General features: G+C 36.8%; 3 protein-coding genes and 1 long non-coding RNA gene across 4 annotated transcripts; 3 read left to right on the top strand and 1 right to left on the bottom strand.

Moving 5' to 3' along the window:
- Window positions 1-67: 67 nt before the first annotated feature.
- Window positions 68-3,133, top strand: LOC118750950 (uncharacterized protein K02A2.6-like). Its single transcript, XM_036485703.1, has one exon. It carries the CDS (start codon window positions 68-70, stop codon window positions 3,131-3,133), a length of 3,066 nt encoding a protein of 1,021 aa, XP_036341596.1.
- Window positions 3,134-8,041: 4,908 nt separating this feature from the next.
- LOC118750949 (scaffold protein salvador-like) lies at window positions 8,042-10,569 on the top strand. The gene is given in 3 exon segments (XM_036485702.1): window positions 8,042-10,014; window positions 10,117-10,135; window positions 10,138-10,569. Coding segments are annotated over 3 exon segments (1,752 nt in total). The 5' UTR covers window positions 8,042-8,347; the 3' UTR covers window positions 10,204-10,569.
- Window positions 10,570-12,346: 1,777 nt separating this feature from the next.
- Window positions 12,347-12,997, top strand: LOC118750948. The gene is made up of 2 exons (XR_004994463.1): window positions 12,347-12,638; window positions 12,702-12,997. It is a non-coding gene; the product is annotated as an uncharacterized LOC118750948 (long non-coding RNA).
- Window positions 12,998-13,754: 757 nt separating this feature from the next.
- LOC118750947 (S1 RNA-binding domain-containing protein 1-like) lies at window positions 13,755-20,127 on the bottom strand. Its single transcript, XM_036485701.1, is given in 14 exon segments — window positions 13,755-16,206; window positions 16,278-16,407; window positions 16,501-16,630; window positions 16,696-16,791; window positions 17,073-17,207; window positions 17,266-17,455; window positions 17,521-17,720; window positions 17,833-18,115; window positions 18,187-18,569; window positions 18,624-18,862; window positions 18,924-19,237; window positions 19,320-19,626; window positions 19,628-19,649; window positions 19,704-20,127. Coding segments are annotated over 14 exon segments (2,853 nt in total). The 5' UTR covers window positions 19,913-20,127; the 3' UTR covers window positions 13,755-15,991.
- Between the last annotated feature and the right edge of the window lie 744 nt (window positions 20,128-20,871).

Here is a 20,871-nt window from a genome sequence, read left to right as displayed (position 1 = left end):
ATGCTACACGTGCGGAAAATTGAACCATTTTGCAAATGTCTGCTTCACAAAATGGCGTAAAGGAAACATGGGGAATAACGGGCAAAAGAGATATGTGAGAAACGTATACGAAGAGAGCGAGACAAGTGCAGAAGAGGAAGAAAATGAAGATCACGAGTCGCAATTTTTCGTGGGCGGAATACATGTTGAAACTGTCAGGAACAAAAACTTAACAACAAAAACGAATGTGATAGGAGTGAGTAAAATTGTTAGCAGTGGCAGAACTGGTGCGGTGAAAGACTGGAACATTGAGGTGGAGATACACAACGCGAAGCTGAAGTGTCAAATAGACACGGGGGCCCAGGCGAACTTACTATCGATCGAAAACTTTAATAAATTAAATATCGGTAAGCTAGAAAGTAAGATATGTCATAATATTTTAACATTCAGCGGGGAAAGATTGCCTCTACTAGGAAAAGTCAATGTAAAATTGTTGTATAAAAAAGTAACTTATTCTGCTGAATTTTATGTCCTTAATATGAAATGTAAAAATGTGATCGGTCTTGAATTGGCTATTAAAATGAATTTGGTAAAAATGGTGACTACAATAAGCTGTGAATCAAAAGGCTGCGAGAGCCTGTTACAAAAATATGAAGAAGTTTTTAAAGGATTAGGGCAGTTGGAAAGTGAGTGTCATTTGAAATTAAAGGAAAACTATCAACCAGTAGTAGATGCACCACGCAGAGTTCCATTTGGACTTTTTGAGCCACTAAAAAGGGAACTGTCCAGTATGATGAAGTTAAAGGTTATAGAGCCAGTTAGTGAACCGACCGAATGGGTCAACTCAATAGTTTTAGTGGCTAAGCCCAACGGAGATTTACGTGTGTGTTTGGACCCTAAAAATTTAAACAAGGCTATAGTCAGACCAAGATTTTCCTTTCCGAACATCGATGAATGTAAGTCGCAAATGGCAGGTTCTAAAATATTCAGCACATTAGATGCTAACTCAGGTTTCTGGATGATACCATTAGATATAGAATCATCAAAGTTATGTACATTTAACACGCCTTTTGGGCGTTACCGATTTCTGAGATTACCGTTTGGTATCAATGCAGCGCCGGAAATTTTTCATTCAGAAATGATTAGACTATTCGGCCACATTAAGGGTCTAATAATATATATGGATGATTTTTTGATCCATGCTCCGAACGTTCAAAAACATAATGCCATTTTAGAGTCAGTTTTGGAAAGGGCACAAAGTGTTGGGCTAAGGTTCAATAAATCAAAATCGAAATTTTTAAAGAAGGAAGTCAAATTCGTTGGACACATATTTAGTGAAAAAGGCGTTAAGCCAGATGAAGAGAAAATTAAATCTATAGTTGAGATGCCGGTACCAAAAAATGTAAAAGAATTACAGCGCTTTTTGGGAATGATTAACTACTTGGGTTGTTTTATTGATAGTCTGTCAGCAAAAACGAAATATTTACGAGACCTTTTAAAGAATGATGTAGTATGGCATTGGGACAATAAACAAGAGGAAGAATTTCAAAATTTACTTAAAGAAATTACAAATGTACCGGTTTTGACCTACTTCAATCCTAAAAAACAATTAGTCATGTCAGTCGATGCATCCAAATATGCTGTTGGAGCAGTCATTATGCATGACAGGAACCCTGTTGCCTATGCATCTGCTTCACTAACTGAAACACAAACAAATTATGCCCAGATCGAAAAAGAGCTCTTTGCTATCCTATACGGATGTACACGCTTCCATCAGTATGTTTATGGACGTCATGTCCTTGTAGAAACGGACCATAAGCCGTTGGTTACACTTGTCAACAAACCTTTGTATAAGATTCCCGCGCGACTGCAAAGATTCATGCTCAGATTATTAGCGTACAACATTACTGTCGTTTACAAGCCCGGAAAGGACTTGTTTATTGCCGACACGTTATCCAGAGCGCCACTTAAAGATTATGCACTGACGGAAGTGGACAAAGATATTGATATTCACTGTAATTTAATTATTTCGCAAATTGCTTTGCCAAGTAGTCACTTAGATGAGTTTAGAGAGGCAGCAAAAACAGATACAATTTTTCAAAAACTCTTGTATTTTACGAAGAATGGATGGCCCGCAAATAAAAAGCGAATTGATAAAGAATTGATGCCTTATTATCAAGTTAAAGATGAGCTTGTTGAGATAGATGGGCTATTGCTAAAAAATAACAGAGTTGTTGTACCAAAAAATCTTAGACCAAAAATTTTGTATTACTTACATGAGGGACATATGGGTATACAGAGATGCCAGAATTTGGCTAGAAACTCTGTGTACTGGCCTAATATCAATAATGACCTCCACAATGTAGTCTCCAGTTGCGAAATTTGTCTAAAATTTCGTAAATCTAATCCTAAACAAAAGTTGTTGTGCCATGAAATGGTCAACATTCCTTGGTACAAGCTGGGTGCTGACTTGTTCGAATTTGATAAAAAGACTTACTTGTTAGTTGTTGACTACTACTCAAAGTTCATTGAATGTGAAATTTTAAGTACGGGGTATTCCAGCACCCAGGTTATAATGAAACTCAAGTCAATTTTTGCCAGACAGGGAATACCGGCTGTGTTCATAACGGATAATGGCCCGCCTTTCAGTTCAAAAGACTTTGCACAGTTTTGCGCAGATTGGTGTATTGAACACATTACTTCCAGTCCTTATATGCCAAGATCAAATGGTTTAGCAGAAAGATCTGTTCAGACAATCAAAACAATGTTGTACAAATGCAAAGAAAAAGGAACAGACCCATATACTGCGCTTCTGCATTATAGAACAACACCCAAAGACGATCTCTCAAGTCCATCCGAGTTACTGATGTCGAGAAAGCTGAGAACCAAATTGCCATCACAACAAGAAAATTTAAAATCAAAATTAGTTGATGTTAATGAGTATAGACGACAAATAAACAAACAAAAGATTAAAATGTCACAAAATTATAATACGTCCGCAAAAAATTTGAAACCAGTAAATCCGGGAGAGAAAATTTATTTTAAGAAAACACCAACATCAGTTTGGTGCCCGGGTACAATAATAAAAGATTTAAAGGAGCCAAGGTCATTCATGGTTCAAGACCCTGAGGGTGTGGTCTACAGAAGAAACTGAGAGCACATATTAAAGCCGGTACTGAAACGGAGTATTGGGGACGCTTACGCTAATGGGGGAGATAAAGAAACCACCGCTTTTGATTCACAGCCTCTTGAAGGCACCACGATAGAATTAACTGATAATGCTTCCGCTGTTAGAACGAGGAGTGGAAGAAAGATTGTACCCCCAACCCGATTAAATATTTAATACTTATGTATATAAATTCAAACTTTTCGTTTTATAATCTAAATTTATATTTGCTGTATAACTCATTACATTTTGTATTAAACTCAAATTTTCGCTTTATGATCTAAATTTATATTTGCTGTATAATTCAAAAAGCCTTTTATACTACATGAATTAATTTTAATGTTAAGCCATACACATAGCTTTCTAGGAAAGAGAGATGTTGTAAGATTACTGTGGTGTAAACACAACGTTAGCATTAACCTTTACTAATAATCGATTACTTTGTACTATTACTGAACTTTGTAAAACACATCCCTATATTGAATATATAAAATAAAGTTCTTTCCAAAAGTAAGCTTGAACGTAACACACGAACCATAGCAATGGAGAACATGTTCGAGATTTATGGAGCGTCAAAAACTATCCTTTATATCGCGCCACAATGGGAGTCAACCGTTTCTGTTCGATATTGCGGTTCCTAAGATTTGACGATAAAAACACTCGTGCAACACGCTTACTAACTGATAAAGCAGCACCGATCAGTGAGTTGTGGACGATGATGAACAATAATCTTGCTGCACATTACAAGCCCAGCTCATGCTTGACGATTGATGAACAATTATTTCCTTACCGTGGACGCACACGGTTTACGCAGTACATACCGTCAAAACCTGCTAAATATGGTATCAAGGTTTGGTGGATTTGCGATGCCACAAATGCATATCCACTGCATGGACAAATATATACTGGCCAAGCAGAAACTGGTAGGGAAACGAACCAAGGCGAACGAGTGGTGAAGGATTTGTCTGCCAAATACCAAGGAAGTGGCCGAAACATTACAATGGACAATTTGTTTACGACCTTGCCAGTTGCAGAACTGCTTCTCACCTGGAAACTCACGATCGTTGGAACTTTGCGCAAAAACAAATCATATATTCCTCAAGAAATGAAGCAGAACAAAAACAGGACAATTGGTTCAACGACATTTGGCTTCAAAAATAATGTGACAATGTGCTCTTATGTTCCCAAAAAAAATAAAGCAGTAATTTTGCTTTCGACCATGCATAATGATGCTGAAATAGCTGACAGTGGGAAACCTGAAATAATTGAATATTATAATCGTACCAAAGGTGGTGTTGATCGAATGGACCAAATGTTTGCGGAATATCCAACACAAAGACAAACAAAACGATGGCCACTAGCGATGTTCTTCAACATGTTGGACATTACAGCCTACATTGTCTACGATTTGAATAACCCTATGTTGCCTTGGAGAACAAACAACAAGCGTAAGCAGATCCTGCGCAGCTTGGCTGAAGCATTGTGTATGCCCATTATTGAAGCCAGAGCCATAAATCGTCAAGTGACGCGAAATTTTTCGACTAAAATTGCTATTGAAGCATATTTCAACCGACCGGTGGAATCAATGGTGTCAACAGCAGCATCAACATCTGCCGCAGCGCGCACGCCAAAACCTGTGTCCGGATCTTGCTATTTATGTTACGCACAAGAGGAAAAACGCCGTAGAAAAACCAGAAAGCTGTGCGACAAATGTAAGAAGCCAATGTGTCTTGAACATTCGGTCACATCAACAAATTGCTCTATTTGCCATGATTTTCCTTAGATATAAGATGCATTTTTATAATTTTTATAATAAAAGTCAATAATATAATGTGTGAAATGAATATTTTTAATTTTAAAAATAAAAAAATAATATAAAAAATGTTTTTTTTTTATTATTATGAGGATTTTTACTATTGGGGTACAAACGTATCCCGGGTGTGTGTTTACGTATATAATGTGTTTGGAAGGCTGTAGCTCCTGAACCAATGGTCCGATCTGGTTCAAATTTTGAATTTGAACTCAAAACTAAATAATCTTCCTAGATCCGAAGCGGTATAGAGGTATAGCGGTTCAAAAGTTACAACACTTCAAAGTTGAAAGTGGATACATTTGTACCCGGGTGTGTGTTCTAGGGTTAAAATTATATTGCTGGCAAATGTCACGACTGCCTCTCAGTGATTTTACCTTGTAATGTTTTTATCATGGTACCAACAATATAATTGGTGAAAATATAATGAAGATAGATCGATTACATAAAAAATCCAACAAACAAAAATATAATACTGTGTTTAACCTTCAATTAAGTAAGCTCACATCAAATCTGACAAGAACGATAACAAATGTGTTATCAAACACTATCAAACAACAAACAGTTCTATTTAGGTTATAAGTTCATAATACGTAGAATTTAGAAAAAAAGGCCTTTAACATTAACAACTTAAACAAAAAAATGCTCAAATACTTCAATTCTCTGTGGTGTAGTCGTTTTGTAACAGCGGGACAGTAAAAATATCTGGAAAAATTATAAAAATACTTTTTAGTGTCTTAAAATATATATCTATATATATATATATCGTCAATGTTTTTGCAAAACCCCGCCCATCGTCCAATTGCAAAACCGCCTACCTTACGGCACTCAAATTTTACAGAAGAGCAAAAAAAAAAACCGTTTATTTTTTGAAGGCATTGCCTTAATAGGCGGTATTTTCTCTAGCTAAATCAAATTTACAAACCTGTCGTTTTAATAACGATTTAACGATTTTTATGCATAAATGTCGATGCCTGGAGTTCAGGGTTACCAAATCTCATTTTTGCCACAGCGGCGATTTAGGCGGTTTTACAACTGGTCGATGGGCGGTTTTGCAAAAACATCGACGATATGTTATTTGTACTTTGAAAATTAAACTCCTTTCAAAGCAAATATGATATATCTTTTTTAAGTTAGTAAAAAGGCATTTTTTTCATATTTCTGATATTATTTTTTACTTTTCCGCTGATACAGGAACGACTACACCTCAGAGAATTTATGTATTTGTTAGCGTTTTTTTTTAAGTTATTAGTCCTTTGAAATTTTAAAGGCCTTTTAAAGGATTAAAAAACAAAAAATTAAAAACTAGTTGTAAGGATGTACTCTATTTTCTTAACTAAATAGCACAGTGCCATACTCAATTTGCTAATTAAAAATTAATAATTTTATAAGTTAACTATTTTTTTTAAGTTCTTAACGTAACATTACACCGGGTGTCAAAATTCTAAACGCACCACATATTAAAAGTCATTGTTATTTAATTTTAGTTAGTTTTTTATAAAAATGTAGTTTATTTTTTGGTAAAGGCTGTACAAACCCTCAATATCTTTTCAGATTTCTAACAGCCAAGTATTATCCTAAAATAAGCAGCTGTTGGGCTCTAAAACTTGATTGTCAAAAAAACCAAATAGTAAATATCTACGAATTTTTCGCTGCACGTTTTAAAACATTACCAAAAACCGGCTTGGCACGCAATGTGTAGACAAATTAGTTTTAAATTAAAAAATAACACAAAACAAGAACATCAGTAAATTTTTGTGTTTGCCTTTTAAAATAGACCGTTGGCAGCACTGATCACCTTTGCAAACGTCATTCTTTCCACTATCGATTTGTATTTAATATGAGTAGCATTGCATTGCTTAAATAAATTATTTACCATTTCGTTTTTTAGAATGTAAAGTGTCTGAGTATGAAAATATAGATAAACTGGATATAGAATTTCCAAAATATAAGAATCTTAATATATAGCCGTATCTATTCAGGTGCAACCAAGACGGCTGAGATTAGCAATACAGAACCATTGTTTAAGACAGTTGTCATTTCAACAAGTTGATGCAGCATACATACACATTTTTATACATGTTTATAAAGAAAACATTTGCCAAGCCGTAAAATTTTCTATCAAAATATTTATCTATATCTATTTATGTATACCCAAACTTGTAGTGTTATTAACTTGGAGTTGGTTGCCTACGCAAGCAAATTCATGAAAGTTGAGAAAATTCAACTCTGCGCGTATTAGAATACGTATTCGAATTCATGTTCTCGGCGCTTACGCAAGTACTTGTGGAGTTTTTATCCCTTAAGAACATGTATATACAACTCAGCAAAGTTATAACTAAAAGAATGAAGTGCAAAGGGAAGGCGAATATAAAAATGTATTGATGAAGTGGCCGCTTTAAGGAGAATAGGAGGGATTAATGTATGGAAATTTCTGAATTTTACAAAAAAAAGCATAATTCAAACCAAGTTTCTAAATAAATTACGTGCCGAAAATTACTAAAGTAGGTGCTAAAATAATGTGTAGACCCTCGACTACAAGTGTGTGGAATTATTTTTTTTGGATCGGGTCACCCCTTTGGACGGAACTGCCCGAAATAGTTGGGGCTACTACTAACCCGTATACCAGCTCTCAAACGTACGCATACGTATACGCACGCATACGCTTGCCTATGGAGTTCTAGCTTTAGTGGGGTTCTTCTTTAACTGAATTTCACAATGTAGTTGCTAGTAGTAATTAAATAATTTGTTGTTAAAATATCATTTGTATACTATATTAGAAATGTCCACATGCGTTTGTAATACCTGTTATATATTTCCACTAATTAATTAATCTGTCGGCGTCTGAAATTGCTGAGGTAAACTGTTACTCCCTTCCCTTATCACCCATTAAAATCCGTTTTCTGGCGGTCTGAAAGGACTGTTGTGTCGAGGCTCTATAACTCCACAATACATCATACTCTATATCTGCCTTTTTTCGTTTTTAAAGACAAAAGTATAGTATTTGATGACGACTCGATTGTATTTTCGATAACAATATTTGACTCGATAGTCGGCAGCACATCCATAGCTTTAATCCCATGCCCGTTTCTGCACATCGCCTACTAATTCAATTTGACATTTTATAAATGTAAATTTGTTCCGGTTGTTTATTTCTTCACAACGATAGAAGTCCTTTATTTATTTGCTGTGTTATTATTGAGTAGGTTTTGTAGCGAAATTCATTTCGATCATTCAAACTGAGCTTAAAGAACGCACAGGAATTAACTCACTCTTAACCAAAAACTCGAACTACTAAATTTTTGTATTTGCATGGCGAACAATGAAATTATAAATTTCAATATGATTATTTCGGTTTCCGGTAGCTATTTATGGACGGTGTTGCAGATTGAATGAACTACTTAATTCTGCTGTGCAATCGTAAACCGACGATGTTGTCGCGACGCAGCAAAGAAAAGGCGACCGCTCACAAGGAAGGCGTGGTTGGTAAGTATGTGAAAAAGGAAACGCCGCCTGAAATACCAGTGATAAATGTTTGGACTTTTGATGAGCAACGAGCCAAGCATAATAAGAAATCACTGCAGCGTTGTGCCAGCACATCACCCAGCTGCGAGTTTACTGGGCGAAGCTCTGGAAATTCTAGTCGCAATACGTACTCGTGCGGCAACGATACACAGTTCAATTCACAACCGGATTACTACCATGCAAGACGAGCACAATCTCAATTGCCACCTACAACAGCAACTATGCGATCGGTATCACAGACCCGTCAGCAGCGTTATGGCGTTACCGGTTTTTACGCACCAACAACTGTAGCAGCATCAACCACACAACATCCCCATTTTTACTCGAGCAATAACCTGGATGTTAGTAGCAATGGTCACGGTCATAATACTGCTAGCAACAATAGCAATAGTAGCAACAGCAACTATGTCAATATTGAGCAGATAGATCGTATGCGTCGCCAGCAATCGTCACCTTTGTTGCAGCCAAATAATTCGGCATATGAACAATTTCATCGTAGACACTCTGCCAACCAAAAGCATAGCAACTCATATGATGGTCGAATACGCGGCTTTGCAAGTGCTGACACAAATGTGGCATCAATGACTGATGGTATCGATTCCTATAGCAATATGCTGCAGTTGCCTCGCGGCACTACACCGACACCACCGCAACATTATCCAACAAATGCCAGTTATGTCGCCGGCGCGGACTCTTATCCCATCTATGAAAATCCGTTTAGGGTATCTTCCAATGCTTCCGGCAGTATAATCAACAACAACCAAACAATGAATAATTTCGATAGTCGCTCAACCCTGTCCAGTGCAGATGTTCGCTCTGAGTCACCTATTTACAGTAACACAACTTTGGCCGTTTCAAACAATAACATTCAATCGTCTTATGATCTGACTGCTGGTAAAGCAGCTGCCGCCTCTGTACAATCTCTGTATCATGCACCGTCAAGACAGCTTCACACTCAATCTGCCGGCAATACAAACAGTGCCCAGAATGTTTTACAAAAAGTGCCATCACAGCAGTCCCTGGAGGAAGAATTGCCACTACCGCCAGGCTGGGCCATGCAATACACTCTTCATGGACGAAAGTATTATATTGACCACCACACACATACAACCCACTGGTCCCACCCACTAGAAAGGGAAGGACTGCCAGTCGGTTGGCGACGTGTTGTCTCCAAGGTTCATGGTACCTATTATGAAAATCAATATACAGGGCAATGCCAGCGACAGCATCCCTGCCTTACCTCATATTATGTATATACTACATCAGCCGAGCCACCCAAGGCTATATGCCCTGAAATACCAGTTCCTTACACACCGCCAGTGCATACACACAACGCACTGGTACCAGCAAATCCGTATTTGTTAGAAGAGATACCCAAGTGGCTGGCGGTATATTCAAATGCTGATTCATCTAAAGACCATATGTTGCAATTTAACATGTTTAGTTTGCAAGAGCTTGAGTGCTTCGATGGTATGTTGGTGCGTCTGTTTAAACAAGAGCTTGGCACAATTGTAGGTTTCTACGAACGTTACAGGTAAGTGATGAAGTGATGAATTATGCGGTAACATATTGATTATTTTCATTTAATTTTATATTTTTTTAATATTGTTTTCATTTTTGTTTTTCAATTTAATAGACGTGCTTTAATTTTGGAAAAAAAAATCGACGCGCCGAGCAGGAGCGTTATTTACAAGAGTTACATACACAAGCCACACACCAATAACACTTCATATGAACCGTTATATATTCTATTGGAAAATTGTGGGTGCTGTGTTATATTTCTATATATTTTTTTCCCTATTTAATACTTGATGCTTACGAATATAAAGAACATCTTATATAATTAGACTGTCTTGTTCTAACGAACTGTGAACTGTTTTCGTACTATCAAATGTTATATAACTCTTAAGTAAAAGTTTTATGTTACTGATTTTAACTGATATATTATTTATGTTTAATATTTAAGTTATTTCGAACGTTTTTGTGATTGGTTTTATTCTTGCTCTTTTGATTTAAGTATATATTCACATTTTCTCATTTCAACTTATATGACTTTTTGCAGAAAAAATATATATATTTATGCATGTGTACATTAATATTTTCAAAGATTTGTTCTTTATTTTACTCATTTTAAAATAAGTATGTAACGTAATGTTGAGCCATGAACTAAGGAAACCATAAAAAAATTGCGAGGAAGTCAAACTCTAACGACACATTCGAATCATTAAAAACTTCCAACTGCATTTGTGCTAATAGAAAAGATATTTCTGTCTAGCATGTATTTTATGGTAACAGTCAACAGAAATGTCTAAAACCTTAATCGACTCTGGGAACTAGCGTACTTATGGATAACCCCACCCTCCTTCCGCCGTCTACGGGTACAGTCAATGGGGAAAATGATTAATGTACATTCATATCTTATCAAATGTATCTATTTTTATTTGGAGCACCGTAAATTGTCACGTTATGTAAGTTAATTTTTAGGATGAGTAAAGCTCGAGCAAGGCAAGCCTTCCTCCACCAGTTAAATAAAAAAAATAAATAAAAATAAAGAACAAAAACAATTTCAATGATAACATATCGCATATTTAATAATAGCCTTGGTCCACAAGCTACTCGAAGTCACTTCCGAGTTACACATACGCGTTCCACAAGTAAGTTTTTAAGTGGAGTTTCTTTGATATACGCTCACAGTTTGAACTTTGCTCGAGTTTTTTACAAGTTGCCTGTGGAACAAACCTAATATAACGATCAGTTCTGTGGGAAAACGCAATCAAAGTTTTATCAACTCATACAGTTGGTATACCACAAGTAATTTTTATCAAAAAAAAAACCGACTTCAACTCCCATATAAAAATAAATATATATATATATATCTCATGATCCACTGATCGGATCTTAACCAGATTAGCATGGGACCACCTCTGAGACACTACCTTTCCGATGCAAATTATCGAAATCGGTTGACGTGGTCCAAAGTTATGCGGTAACATACATAAAAAAATAAAAAATAAAAACAAAATAAAAAAAAAAAACAAAATAAAAAATAAATAAAAAATAAATAAAAAATAAAAAAAAAATAAATTAAAAAATATTCGGACGAACTGATAACCTCCTCCTTTTTTGGAAGTCGGTTAAAAAGACAAATGGAAAGACGTACATACATACAGTTACTCCAAAAAATTGAGCGTGCGGATCTTTTTGTTAATATTCGCAATGTTTTACATGTTAAAAATTGTTTGTTAATTTTTTATTAAAATATGGCTTATACTCCATTTAAATCCAAGAATGATACTGTGTACAAAATTAAGAAAAATTTTAGTATAATAATGTTCAAATTTCAAATCTCTAAAAAATCTCGTTGGTTTTTACTGACTGTCCGACGCATTTTTTCCATATAAAAAATTTTCAATTTTTTTTATATATAAAACATTTTAAAAACCCAACGCGAATGTTAAGACATCTACCAAAATTTAATGGGCTATAAAACTGCATACCTGAATTCTTTTTAGAAATTCGTATTAAAAATTTCGCGATTTTGCTGAAACTTTGCAGATTTTTCTTAATTTTTGTACACAGTATCATTCTTGGATTTAAATGGGAGTGTGTGTTGCTAAAATATAAGCCATATTTCAATACAAAAAGAACAAACAATTTTTAGCATGTAAATCATTGCAAATATTAACAAAAAAGAACCCAAACCTATCATTGCAATCTTTACGAAAACGTTAGAGGGGAATTCGAAATCTTCCAATATAACACTAACTTTGATGAAGTTTTTCAAAACTTCAACACCGACAAAATTGCTCAATTAACGGAATTTTTACAAAAAATTTAAGCTTCTTTTTAAATCGTTTAATCGTGGTGTACATATCGTCCACCTACTAGCTATCCAATTACTACTGGGCAAACTACGGCCTGTGCAAACACACGAGTATATAAACTCGTATACAAACTTCTGGGACTTCACACGTATACGTCAACAATGCAACCCTGCTTCTGTGCTTATACTTTTAATTTTGCCTACATATCTTTTGCGCTCTACTGGAGTGGAGCTTTAGAATTAACTACATTTAACTGGAGGAACAACCTGACGTGGGAAGCGGTCTTGTTTCAGCCATTCAAAGGAGAATCCAAAAAAAATATATATTCCGAAATGTATACAATGTTTTGTTTGCAAAGTTTACGCGATTTTCAGTTGCTTTGTTTTACAAAATATAGTGATGGTTTGGAACGCGGCCAAACTTCGAGTGCAACCTAACAGCGCCGCAACAAAAACGCACTAAAAGCAGCAGAGCCAAAAGAACACCCGCAGCAACTCCAGCCATATTAGAATTATGGACAGCGATTTAGGGGTACCTAACCATAGCCGCAAAACAGCAGAAAATATATTGCGCCGATGCCCATGGAAACCAAACGTAGGAGATGGTCATGCAACGAGAGCACCAATTCTCATTCGCATCCCCGAAAACTTCACACCGAAGTTGGCGCCGAAATTCTCAGGCCCCTACGTAATTAACAATACGTCTCAGGAAATACGGTAAAGTTCGTTAATTCCGAGCGGCTCGATAGGCAATCAGAACCCGCACACCTGCAGGAACTAAAGCCGTATCATCTAAAACTAAAGGTCCTATTATGAATGGCGACTGGTATAGTAGACTTGTACATTTCGAAGTAATTGGCAACTTTACTTCGATGTGATCAAATCCGGACATGGGGGCCACTATTTGAATCCACGCAATGACCATCGAACAAGCTCCGAATCCAACGATTGCAAAACGTTAGTGTAGTATGGCAAGGGCGTATCTGAAATCGTCGTATGGTATGGAAAGGGTGTATCACGCTGAAATACAAAAGGCCGTAACTAACTAAAAAAAACACAAATTATAATCGTTATATCCAATAAAAAAATCTAGTTGTGTTTTTTTTTTCCTTTTTGCGACAATGTGGGATGCGCCCTTTCCGTACTATACGACGATATGAGATACGCGCTTTCCATACTATACTAACGAAATATTTCACGGATGGCCAATCATGCCAAAAGCCACACCTGCCAGCTCGCGTACACCAAACATTAGTATCAACCGCGATGTATAGCCGCCACAACAACAATCAACCGCAACGAACCACCAGTCGTCGAAAAGATCTCAGAGCGTGGATCGCCCAATGCATAAGGAGGCAACAAGCATCGGCCCTTCTTGGCCCTGAGGCCCGGATTACGCCACAGTGAAGCGAGGACATAAATACCTGGTCAGAGACTAAACCACTTATAAACACGCACCGCACCAACACACACACACACCGGCCGAACTACAATTTTTCTTCCACCGTAAACTATATTTATTTTATATTTTATGTACCTGCACTATATAAAACCAGTATGCATCACGCAATAGTTTATAAGTAATAAATTTAAACTGAACTAAAAAAATTTGTAAATTTGCAATACAAAATTATACGATGTTCCAATCACTCAAGTCAAGTCAAATTTCCGTTTCAATGTAATGAGAAGGAATTTTTGCGTAGATTCATAACAATTGGTGAAACATGGATGCGCCATTACACACCAGAGACCACAAACAAATCAATTCGGACGATAGAGGGTGCGTTCTGAAATGCATCAAGCCAAAGCATCAGTCTCTTTTATTTCTAAACTATAATTTATAGAAATGTCAAATATGCACAACCACGGTTATAAGCCAAATTGGAACTTAGTTACGTAAATAAGACATTTCCATCAAAATTCTAGTTTAGAAATAAAATATACTGATGCTTTGGCTTGATGCATTTCTGAACGCACCCAGAACTAGATGGAAGTGCACCAAAAAAGGCAAAAAAACACGGCATCTTCGGCCGGAAAGACTATGAGGACGCACATATAGTATAATCCTGATCAGACTAATTTCAAGAAGGGAAAATCGACAATTGATGAAAAATGGAATGTTAAAATAAAGGCAAAACGATCGCAACTAACAAAGAAGGGCTGTGTTCGGAATTGACTCAAGCCAAAGCATCAGTCTCTATTTTATTTCTAAACTATAAATTATGGAAACGCCTTATTTTCGCAATAAGTTCCAATACGGCATTTTACCATGGTTACGCATATTGGACATTTTTATAATATTTTACGCACGATATTTTGCAGATCTGGACCTGTGCGATTTTATCCCTTTCCAAACATGAAAAATTGGTTTGCGGGAAAGAAATTTTGCATTCAATTCTGTAGCAAGAACCGAATCTGAAGTGTCAAATAATAAAATGTAAAAGCACAAGTAGACCCATTCCCCCCCTCAAAACCAGCTCATGATGAAGAAACTTGGGACATAAGAAGAATAAAAGACAGTATCCCCACATGCAAAGCATTAGATGATACATACCTATTTCATCTGTGCGAGGTGTTTGAGTTGCGACCGGTCACCATTAAAAATATCGAAAAGTTTGAAAGGTTCGTAAACAACTCATTGATAGAGACTATCCGGAAATCAAACGCATTTGATCTAGATTTACACAATCCTGCTACAGAGTGTAAAAGAGTTTCGCAATTATCGCAGGAGTTTTCAAAGTTGCAAGACGAAGTTAAACGAGTGTTGAAAGTCAAAGAAGACACTCCCCAGTCTCTCCAACATCTCATCAAGGATATCAGCGAACTAAAGGCAGTAGTGCTGTCCTCCGCAATAATTAAAGAACAGATCCCCATGCAAGCTCTAATAACTCATGAAGCTCGAGAACCAACGACACTTGCCAGCTCAGCACCTGCAGCTTCTAGGGATCTCTCAGCAACAGTCGCCGATAACTCCTATCTATATAACCCGTCCTTCCTGGCAAGGATAACATGAACCCTTCATATCGCATTCTATTTATAAAAAATGATTATGGTTTTTTTTTTTTTAGATTTGTAACTGACCTAATGAACAACCATCCTAAAAATTCATGTTACTAACAGTTTGCAAGATCCGAAATATATCTCTAATAGATCTTAGCATTCATCGTGGGGTAAATTTTCACCCCAACAGCATTTAGTATATTGTATTTATCTTCTTTTTAATTATTTGCAAAAAAAGATTATTACAAATTTACTTCTTAATATTAACCAAATAAACCAATACTATTTTAAGATTTTTCACAAAAAAAAAAAAAACGTAACTCTACGTTTGAGGCGAATTTTCATCCCCCGATGTCAGTTATATAGTGCATAATTGTATGGCTAAAGATCAAAGAGGTATATTTTTTAACCTTGGGCGGATTTGGGGGAATTTTGTTAGGGATCTTGGGAATTTTTTTAGGGGTTTTTGGAAGTTTACAACTAAATTTTTTAGGCACGATTAAACCAATTAAAATGTGAAAAACGTACGCGCACAAACCTAAATATATGCATTTTAAGGGACAATATATGTATGTTATATACATATACGTATTTTTAGGCGTGGAAATATGAAATTTTTTAAGCTAATAACAAAATACGCATGCATTAAATTCTACTAACTACACTTCTAACTCTAAACTTAGCTTAGTTATGTCAAGGTAAATGATGTGTCAGTCTCCTTTATCATATCCTCAAGCTGTACACCGATACGTTTACGTGGAATATCAATTTGTATAATCGAAACGGTAACGCGATCACCCACAGTGAGTTCTGTGTTTCTCATTTTACTTATATGTAAGAGCGCATTACATTCAACCCCAACATCAAGAAAGGCACCAAAGTGTGTGATATTAGATATGGCACCTGAAACGACAATAATTTAAAAGACTTTAAATTTCTTTCCAAAGACGGCAGCAAGAAATCAGTCACACTACCTGTTAGCACATCTCCCTCAGAGAGCTCAGTTATGCGTGTTAAGCCTTGCTTAAATAGTGGTCGCTTAGCAAATTCTGCGCGATAGTCTTGAGTGAGCTCGCGTTGTAATGCCATTAGTACGACATCGAGCTAAGTTTTTTTTATAAATACAAAGAAGTTATGCAAATAAATTTATAAATATAATAATGAAACAGAGTAGAAAAATAGAAAAAAGGATTTTACCCGCTCTTTTGGTATTTGAAAATCCTCAGCTAACTCTTCCATATCACACTGTAAGGCGTATGCTTTGATTTTGCAAATAAACGCTTTCGTGCCGATATCATTTAGCAGCAAATTACATTTGCTTATGATTCTACAAGGTAATATATACATACATAAAAATTATAAGGTACAAAATATGTATAAAATAAATTTTACTTTTTAGCAACTGCGTAACTCTCCGGATGCACCCAAGTGCAATCAAGCAGATTTTCAATTTTCCTTCCTACAGTCAAGGGTTCAATACGTATAAAACTAGAATGAGAGAAGAGTTAAAAAAGTTAATTTATAAAACCGTGAAAACGAGTTGCCACCCATCCCGGAGCTATGACTGAATTCATAGTATGATTTTTCGCGAAATCTATGAACATTCCATCACTGAATATATACCCTCGTAGTAAATCGGATTCATTAGATTTTTTCATAGATTTCACCAAACTCGGACTGCTATGAATTCAGTAAATCTGGATTATGTTCAAAACAGAATTTAAAATACATTCATATGTAAACATTTTATACACAAATCCATTTCTTACCCCGCACATTGTACAAATGTCTTTTCGCCTATGGATTTCACTTTTAACAAATCTTTGCGAGTTTGAAAAGGACCATTAATTGAACGATGTTCTATTATTTTTTGAGCTTTTTTCTCACTCAAACCGGCAATATGTCTAAAAAAAATCAAAATTTATCAACGAATCGTGAGAAAACATAAAAAAAAGGACTCACTTCAACACACTTAAGCTGGCTGTGTTAATGTCCACACCCACAAAGCTCACACATTCGGAAACGACTTCATTTAAAGCCTCGTTAAGCGTTTTCTCTGGCACGTCATGCTGATACATGCCGACACCAATGTGACGTGGTTCAATTTTCACATATTCGCTTAACGGGTCATTTAGCCGCCGTGAAATGGAGACTGAAAAGTAAACAATTTTATATATCTGTTCTATTTGTGAAAATTGTCCTTTTAGTATATCTCACCTGCACTTATTTCATTCATGTCCATATCTGGAAATTCTTTACGCGCCACTTCGCCACATGAGTATATTGAGGCACCCTGTTCCGACACTATGCTATAACGCACGGTATTTTTGTCCAATATACCGTAATCGAATAAATTCGATAGCCAAAATTCTGTTTCGCGGCAGGCTGTACCATTGCCTAAAGCAATTATTTTGCAGCTATGGAGTTGAAATGAATGAAAGGTGTATTGTATATTTATTTTTCATTAAATTTGTCAAAAAAATAAAAAATAAAAGATAAAATCTATATACTGTGTTACGTTACACTCACTTGTGTCTTATAAGCATTTTAGCTAGTTGGTGGCCCACCTCCTCGGGATCACTGCTCCGAGCATGCGGATATATCACGCCTGTTTCCAAAACATCGGCAGTCTCGGATATCAGCGCCAATTTGCAGCCATTGGTGAAGCCTGGATCAATACCAAGAATACGTTCACCTTTTAGTGGAGATTGCAGCAATAATTGCTTTAAATTCTGGGCAAAGACATCGATTGCAGCCTTTTTGGCCAATTCATTCAAATCGCTGCGTATTTGCCGTGACAAAAGGGGTTGCACTACGAGAAATAAGAAAATTTGTACACTGAAAATTGAGTTACAAAAATTACAATCAATTTCTTTCGCTTACATTTTTTACTGTAGCACTCCTCGAATGCCTGCTCAAACACCTGGTTGCGTAGCGGATAACGCAGACCTTCATTCATAAATAGCTCGCGTGTAAAGCGTTTAATATCGTTTTTTACATAATCTGCAGTGATTATTTTTACAGTCAGGAATTTTTGCTTCTCAGCGCGATTGATAGCGAGCACCTGATGTGGTTTTAAATAGCGAACATCTTGTTGAAAATCATAATAAGTTTCATATTTTGAAGCATCTGCTTTGTTCTTCGAATGAATAGTATTATTATTGTTATTCAATTTGTTTTTAACCGTAGTTGCTGCCTTTTTAACAGCTACTGTACTGGGATCTTTAGCTTTAGAGCACTTAAGCACGATGCGATGAACCTTTTGACTGGCGAAACGTTGAAATCAAGTTTTCTATTTTTCTTTTTTTTTATATACTTACAGCCTTCGCATTTCTTCCAAGACACCTGTATGCTTGCTAATATTATGCGAAATTATGTGACAAATGCCCTGCAATACCTTTTCCACACTCTCCAAATCTGGATTGTTGTGATCCACTAACGTTTCTAAACGAACCTCAGGCGCCTCCCCGAATAGTAAACGATCGGCAGCATCACCTAAACCCAGCGCTTTAGCACGTTCGGCAAGTGAACCTTTGCTAGCGGGTTTATATGGCGCATACTGTTTGTGAGAAACATATTATAACAAAAGTTCGCAAACAAGCTATTTAAATTTTCCATACCAAAAACTCCAACTCCTCATTACTTTTAGCACATAAGATCTCTGTGCGTACTTCTTCACCAATCTGTTGCTCTTTTTCCAATTGAGTGACTATCGTTTCAGCGCGTTTACGCAGCTCTACGATTTCCGTGTAAGAGTTCTTTATATCACGTAAACGTTCAGGCGTTATGTGATTAATCAAATCACGACGATAACGGCAAATGAAGGGAATGGTATTCTCATTCTCCAACAATTGTACAATATTCCTGGCAGTGCTAGGTTCAACGTTCTCCTTTTCGGCAAGTAGTTCATCGACGCGCCACACTTTGCGACGTGCTATGAATGATATATGGGCATACGTATACACATGGATATAGGCGTATTTGATATTAAATTCATACGTTATATTCGTACATACCCCAAAAGGAGCTGCGGCCAGTGTAAGTATTGGACTCACGAGATGGCTTGCTTGTTTGCGATTCTGCACGTGAATTGCATTGACCATCTGTTGTATCTACAGGCGCTGCGACTTCAGGATCTCCGATAGTCAAATCCAACTGCTGCTGCTCAGCATCTCCATCCTCCGCAACTTCAATGACATCACAGTCAACATCAATCGTGACACTTGGTTTCTCTTTGGATTTTTTAGATCGCGACGCTGATTTTCCGTCCTTTTTGGTGCGGTTCTCTGAAACTTTGGCTGCTTCTTTAGTATTACCGGTTTTTTTTTGTTGTAGGAAAACGTTTTCTATGAACATGCAAAATTAATAATAATGGTAAGATATATAAAACTTTTGCTAACCGGCTAATTGCTGCGCTTCCAGTGGCAACTTCTCCCCCAGACACTGAACGTGCCGCAGCATCTATTCGAGCCAACTTGGTCGGAGGAGGAGAAAAAGAACTATCACGTCGCCTTGTTCTAGACACTGTGGGAGCATCATCGTCTGAATCAGACAGCTCTATAATCTGCGTGGCTCTAACTGCAGCTTGACGTCGTGGGCGCCCAACCATAGTGCGCGAGTAAAACAAAAATCGCAAAACTGGAATTTACACAGAAAACAAATTTTTACAAGCGCCAACAACGACTATTTTAAATTAAAAGTAGACTCCAGCAATTCACAAATTTTTAATTGCGTATACTACGAAAAAATGTGAAATCCCGCTACAAAACTGTAAATTTGAAAACCACGCGTTCATCAGCTGATTTCTTATTCCAGTCTCACACGTTCCAATTGGTCGAACGACATGCTCATCTTAAACATGATCAGTCTTGCCACTCGATGATTATCCTATTGCGCCATTTACAATGGCACATTTCTGCCAGTTGGTTTGAAACGGAGTTCGCTTCCGTTTTACATCAAGTTTCGTAAATGAATTCGCCGCTCATTTGGTTTCCCGGCGACAAAGAACCTGATGAAAAGTGCTCGATGCAAGGCGAATTTATACAAGGTAGTGCTCCCTGCAAGATGGGGCTACCAGCAATTACAATTACAATGATTACAATACAATTGTAAGATCAGATGATTTCTTCGCTTTACATGTATTTCGCTTTTGATTTTACTTATTTTACAGCAGGGGGATTGTTCCGTGCGCAGAAGTGGAAACCTTTTGACTGTCATTCACCTGGGAGTGGTCAGAACTGATTCTTGCGCATACGGTTCCAATCGCAGCTCACAACGTACGGATAAAACAGCCGTTTCGGAGCGACCTAAACTGAGAAATCGTAAAAGTTCGCGTGCGCTGGGTTTAGGTCCCACCATGTTAAAACCCCGCCCAATTAAAAAGAACAGAAAGACTCGGATGAGAACTCGTTTTTTTTTTGATGACGACCCCGGCAAACTTATAAAGGACTATGATTTAAGGCTATGCACCTGGAATATCCGGACCCTTAATTGGGAAGGTGCCTCTGTCCAGCTGGTTGATGTCCTCGGGAAGACAAAGGCTAACATCACCGCCATCCAAAAAATGCG

The sequence above is a fragment of the Rhagoletis pomonella genome, unplaced genomic scaffold (assembly GCF_013731165.1).
Source record: "Rhagoletis pomonella isolate Grant_MI unplaced genomic scaffold, Rhpom_1.0 Rhpom_scaffold_00469, whole genome shotgun sequence".
In the NCBI taxonomy this organism is placed as follows: Eukaryota; Metazoa; Arthropoda; class Insecta; order Diptera; family Tephritidae; genus Rhagoletis; species Rhagoletis pomonella.
Note: the sequence above shows the minus strand (reverse complement) of the source record. Positions and strands in the feature narration are given on the sequence as shown.

Bases quoted from the DNA above. Each gene is read 5' to 3' on its own strand.
- LOC118750950 (XM_036485703.1), top strand. From the start codon at position 68: ATGGGGAATAACGGGCAAAAGAGATATGTGAGAAACGTATACGAAGAG.